The sequence below is a fragment of the Melospiza melodia genome, chromosome 30 (assembly GCF_035770615.1).
Source record: "Melospiza melodia melodia isolate bMelMel2 chromosome 30, bMelMel2.pri, whole genome shotgun sequence".
Classification (NCBI taxonomy): Eukaryota; Metazoa; Chordata; class Aves; order Passeriformes; family Passerellidae; genus Melospiza; species Melospiza melodia.
The window spans coordinates 5905990-5911998 of record NC_086223.1 but is presented as its reverse complement, the minus strand read 5'-3'; the positions used below and the strand labels follow the sequence as shown (position 1 = coordinate 5911998).

Sequence of the window (6009 nt, the reverse complement as noted above, 5' to 3'; positions counted from 1 at the left end):
CTGTCCTCCTCTGTGGGGATCATTGTCCACCTGGGATCCAACTCCCAGGTGGGAGTTTGTAAATGAAGATTTGGCAAGGGGCACTAGGAGAAGCCCATCAATCCTCATGCAGTATCAAACAGGGCTGTGCCTTGGCTGAGACATAATACAAACCCCAAACCTGTTTTTGGGCATCTCTAGTCTTGCCCTGCTTCAGATCCTAGAGCCATATCTCACTGCAGACCCCATTAGCCAGTTTTAGGGCATCCAAATTCCTTATTTTCCTGCTTGGACATGCTGCCTATATGGCCTTTCCTATCATGTGGGGCTTTCTGCCCACACGGTTGCCTGTCCCCATGTGCTGCGCTGTGTCATCCTGTGACTGTGTCTGAGTGTTTCATGGAAAGGAAGATTAGTCTTAACTGTCTAGAGAGGACTGTGACATCCTGTTTGGCTCTGCACACCCCCAGACCCAACCTGCCATCCACGTCCCAGGCCCTCTTCACCAGGGACTCATCCTGCCCAGCTCCTGGCTGCCCAAACTGGCAAGTGCTGCTGCTCCCAAAGGACATGTTGCTCTGTGTGTCCTGGAATCCCCTGCCCAGAATGGGCTGTGATACTTTCAGCATGCTGCAAAAACGCTAAAGAAAAAGGAAGAAGTCACAAAATGAAGTATTTGACCTGCCTTCACCTTCCTGGGCTGGTCCTGTCTGAGGACAAGGATGGAATGAACTCAATCCAAGATGTTTAGGTGGAATTTCCTTGCGAACAGCAAGAAGGTGCTGCTTGTCCTAAAAACATTGCGATGTCAATGTCCCATCCCTGGCAGTGTTCAAGGACAGTTTGGACAGGTCTAGCAGAAGATGTCCTTGCCTGTGACGGCTGTTAGAATGACTTAAGGTTCTTTTCAACTGAAACCATTCCAAGATTCCACAATGTTACCTCCAGGCACTGCATAATAGGCAGTGATCCAGATTTTGGGATCCCTGGTGGGATGAAGGCAGAAGCCAGCAGGGGAGTGTTTGGGAGCCCTGGCTGACCCATCACCACAGGCTGTGACACAGGAGCAATGGGTGCAGCCCAAATCCATGCTGGGCTGTGCCGGGAAAGGAGATGTTGGAGCTGGAGCCACCAGAGGGAGCAGAAACTCCTTCAGTCTGAGAGCATGCAGGGAGAGGATGCCCAGTGCCAGGCTGGGGCACTGGGGATGCTCTGATTTCCCGCGGGATTGTCCCAGGTTAAACACAAGCAGATGCTCCTTGGATCAGGGTTTTCCTCTCCTTCCTGCGTAACTTCTGTTGCAACTGCTCTACAGTGTGGGCAGCAACCCGGAGAGAAATGCCAAATTCAGAACAAGGAAGAAAATGCAACAAGTAAACCCTGAACTGAACAGGTCTGTGCCCCTAAAGGCACAGCAGCAGACCAGGGGATCCCAGCTGCCCAAAAGGAAGATCGCTTGACACTGCCCCTGCCAAGCTGCCCACCACCCTCAGCCACCCACATGTTCCTGGCTTGAGCTACAACTTATCAATCCTCATTTTTGTTTTATTAAAATCCCCTCGAAGGCTGGGCAAAGGAAACAAGCCAGCATGTACATGGCTAAACCAGGGCAAAGTCCTCACATGGTGCTTTGGGGGTAATCTGCCACTCTGGGCCATCCAGACAGATTTCCAGGCAAATGCCAACGGACAAAGCCAGGGAGCTTGGACATGGCACTCCTGTGGGCACAGCCCTGGGATGAGCAGGGGTAGCAGTAAGCCTGACAAGCTGGGCACCCTGACTCATGGTGTCCCTTTGGAAGCTTATGCAGACACAGAGAGGGGAGTGATGGTGAAACTTCCCCTGGAATTGCCTTGGTGGGGCTAAGGGGCCTGTGATGCCCTGGGTGCTGCAGTGACGCTGCTGTGGGACCCAAAGCTGGGGATGGAGCAGAGATCAGGGTGCAGTGCCTCCCTTTGGAGGAGCTAAAGTGAGAAGGGCAGGAAAGGGAGACCATGTGCCCGGAGGAAGAAGCCCCCAGCCAGAGGAGCAGGATGCAGAGAGGGGCTGTATGCAGCTCTTCTCTGGAGGCACAGGACAGGCATCACCAAGCAGAGCTGGGGGTGGACTGGCTGGATAGGACCTCACTGCTCGGAGAAGGAGTGGGTGGCACAGAGCAGCAAGAGGAGATCGGTGACAGCAGCGCTGACCTGAGGCTTACAGGAGCCTTCGGAGGAACAGGGACCTGCCAGCAGTCCGGGATGAACATTCACCATGCAGGATGCTTTTGGGAGCAGGTGGGAGGGCTGGAGGGAGGGATGAGCTGGGTACCACCCTGCAGGGCCTTAGGGGTGGGTCAGCCCCCACCTGGGGGTGGCACAGGGGTGGGGGTGGCAGGGCAGAGATGGGTGTGCAGCATGGGAAAGGGGTGGGCAGCAGGGTGAACATGAGGGGGAGGAAGGCGGGCCTGGGGGGAGGCTGGAAGGGGGTGGAGTTGCTGTTTTTTCTTTGAGCACAGTGAAGACTTTAGCTTGTAACTTGCATGTGTGGAGCTCCCAGCCGGCAGACACCAGCTCTCCTTGCAGCGGGAGAAACGCCGGGATCTGGCAGCACTGCTTCACTGTTTGGGGGCAGGTTGGGAGGGCAGGGGGCATGGGGTGGTCCCCCGCTGCCATCCTCTCCCCCAAATCCCTTTCTCCTTTTCTCTGCCTCTCCTTTTGCTTGTCTGGGGGCTCGTGCTAATGCTCTGCCACGAGAGATCTGGGATCCAGACCTCTGTCAGCTGCACGGACCGGCTTCCCACCTGCTCACAGCCTTGAGGAAGTTCCCTCTCCATCCCGGGCACTGAGAGAGGAAGCACAGGAGGTTGCTTGGAGCTGCCGAACTCTGGCTTGTGAAGGGTGGACAGGGGGATAACAAGCTTCCCTTTTACCTTTCCTGAAGATTTGGGGTCACAAATAGACCATGAATGGATCCTTTTTCAACCAGACTCTCCTGGAGCAGGCAGCTGACCCCAACAGGACTCAGGGCTTGGGGATGCTCCTGGCCTGCTGCAATGGGACCAGCACAGTGCTGGCGACGGATGGCGGCTCCTTGGTCCTGGCACCCGATGAGAGGAGCCTTTTCATCACAAGAGTGGTGCAGATTGCTGTCCTCTGCGTCCTCTCCTTGACTGTGATGTTTGGCGTCTTCTTTTTGGGCTGCAACCTGCTCATCAAGTCAGAGAGCATGATTAACTTTCTGGTGAAAGACCGAAGACCTTCCAAGGACGTGGGCGCTGCAATCATGGGACTTTACTGAAGCCACCGGGCTCTTGTAGGCAAGTGAACTGTATGGACCTGGTGTTGAGATGCACATTCCCATGTGTTTGGGGCAACTGGGTGGAGTGAGAAGTGAGGGAGGGGTCTTTTAGTCTGTCTGTGTCCATGGGAAAGCAAATTTGTTTTTCCCAGTCAACAAAACGTGGTGGCAAATGGGAAAACCACCCTAGAGCTGTGTGAAGCACAATAAATGACCAGCATTGTGTTGCACGCAGAAATGGCTTAAGTTTTGCATGAAACTTGCAGAAACAGTGATAGTGTGGAGATCTGGACTCCTTACTGCTGTTACCTTGGATACTGCTACCTGGGATTTAGGGCTGAAAAAAAAAGGCAAATAAGTCGTTACAAAAAGAAATCAAAAGAACAAACTAATGGGAGAGCAAAATACAGGGCACAGACCTCATCTTTGAGAGGGGCAGAGGAAGGGAAGTGTGGGTCATAAAACAAAGTCTGCATGTTAAAAAATGTCAGTCTGTTGTGTTTGGACCTTGAGCATGCATCTTCTGGTAGTTTTGTAACAGGGAAAGCATGTTGTTCCTTATTTTCCTGACCTATCCTGTTAAATAAACTGGTACTTTCTTCTTTTGCTCTGTGGTGGAGGAAGAAAAGAACACGGATAAATATAAACCCCTTTCCACCCTTAAAACAAAAGCATGCTTGTTTTTGTACATACTAGCCTCTTTTTCCAAGTGCTACGTTGTTACAGTCTTTGAGATTTTGTAATTTTTGAAAACTGGTGAACATTCAGGAAAAAAACAACCTGTTTCAAAAGAATTTTGTGCTGTCTTTATTACTTCTGTGTGTGTGTGTAGTTCAGGAATTTCAATCCTAGTTCCAGGTATAGTCATCTCACCTTGAAGTGAAGTGTAATTAGAGGTATTTCTTTAAAGCAGAAACAACTATAATTTTTTGCAGACAAGTATCACTTTCCACAAGCAAATGAATTCATCAGGAACTGTGTATTCCAGGCTCGTGTTGAATACCTGCACAGTGCTGAAACACGGACTCATAAAAATGCTCTGAGTGCCTCTTGCCAAGCAAAATTTCAGCCTTTGAGTTAAAACCTCTAGCTGATGACCTGTCAAAGTTGAATTATGTGAGAGGAGGAAAACTCCTGACCTTTGTTCTGTTATGGAATTACAGCTCTGGCTGTGGGTGTGAGGTAGAAATAATTTGTGTTTTGTTGCACCAACAATATTCCTGCTGAGTTCACTTCTGTAGTGGGAAAGCAATCCTGGATACTGGAGGAGCTGATGAGCTGAGCCACTTGGATGTAAATCTAGAGGAACAGATCTCTGCCTTTCCCAGAGGGAAAAACATGATTAGAGAATGTTTTGTAATTAATCATTATTTGCTGAGTACCTTCTCAAGGTTCCCGCACGATGCAGAGCAGGACCAGTGTGGTGCTGTCTCTGATTGCTGCCACTGACCTGTTGCGTGTGTCAGCCTTAGGAGCACAGTGACAACGTGGCAGCAGGGGCAGAATTTGTGATTCAAAACTTTGAAATGTCCTCTTGGTGCCAGTGGAACAGCTGAATAGGCAGCTCTGGTTTTTACAAGCAGTTGCAGGTCTGCAGACCTGAGCCACCTTCTCAGTGAGAGGGTCTGCTGCCCTGCTGCCACGTGTAAAGTGGCCTCACACAGCAGCCTGGAAGGGGAGTTTGGTCCGTGCTGCTGCGAGGGGTGTTGTGACCATTGATCTCCTGGGACAGAGTGATGCCTTGGATGCAAACTGGCACAGGGTGCCCAGGGCAGCTGGGGCTGCCCCTGCATCCCTGGCAGTGCCCAAGGCCAGGTTGGACGGGGCTTGGAGCAACTGGGATGGTGGAAAGTGTCCCTGCTCACAGCAGGGTGAGCTTTTAAGATCCCTCCCAACCCAAACCATTCTGGGATTCCATCATTCCATGGTCTCTTTGCTAGAGTGCAGACCACTCCCATTGCAGGAGCACAGCCTGGTCAGACATCAGGGTAAGACATGAAAAACCCCAAAGCATGCAATGACCCAGCTCTGCAAATTCTTGGGCTGTACTTGTGTTTGTAACCTAAACAAACACATACTTGTGTTTGTATCTGCATCTCCAGGCTGCTGTGCTGTCACAGGATAACCCAGATGCACCCACTGAACTCCCATCCCATCCTGCTTTCAGCTGGCATTTGGTCCCTCTTGCCAATCCATCCACCAGCTGGAGGTCCTCAGAGGAAGCAGTTGGTGGCACCATCCACCTTTGCCATACTACAGCGCGTCCTCGTATGCTTCTGCCTTCCTTGTGCAGGGTTGAGACGCTTAAAACACTTGCACACATCCTTATCCAATTAGATTCCCAATAAAAGGCTGATTACCCCACTGAGGAGGAATTATTTGTGGAAAAGAAGGCTGGCATCATGAAGGAACCCCTTGGGTCAGAGGTTATGGGTCTAAAGACCATCTTGAGGTGAAGTCATGGTTGCTTAAGGGAAGGTACTGAGGGTACCACAATGCTCCCCAGATCTCAGGGGAAGAGCTGTGATCTCAGATTCTGAAAACCCAGCTGTCCTGCCCCAGAGACATGAGTTCTGCAGCTGGAGGATGAGGTTGCTACTGAAGGGCTACTATAAAAGCTCTTTCTGCTGTCTCTCCCCACAAGCTGTAGTTTTTCATGTAACACCTCCTCATTTAGCATAAGCTCACAAGTGCCTACCAGCTCCCAAGAAAATTCAAACAGTTTTTTTGTAACTGTTATTTATGACTATA

The 6009-nt window shown here is 51.0% G+C and overlaps 1 protein-coding gene across 1 annotated transcript; it reads left to right on the top strand.

Moving 5' to 3' along the window:
• The first annotated feature begins 2471 nt into the window (after nucleotides 1–2471).
• RPRML (reprimo like) lies at nucleotides 2472–4052 on the top strand. The gene has a single exon (XM_063178735.1). The coding sequence runs from the start codon at nucleotides 2923–2925 to the stop codon at nucleotides 3256–3258; it is 336 nt and encodes a 111-aa protein (XP_063034805.1). The 5' UTR covers nucleotides 2472–2922; the 3' UTR covers nucleotides 3259–4052.
• Nucleotides 4053–6009: the final 1957 nt, after the last annotated feature.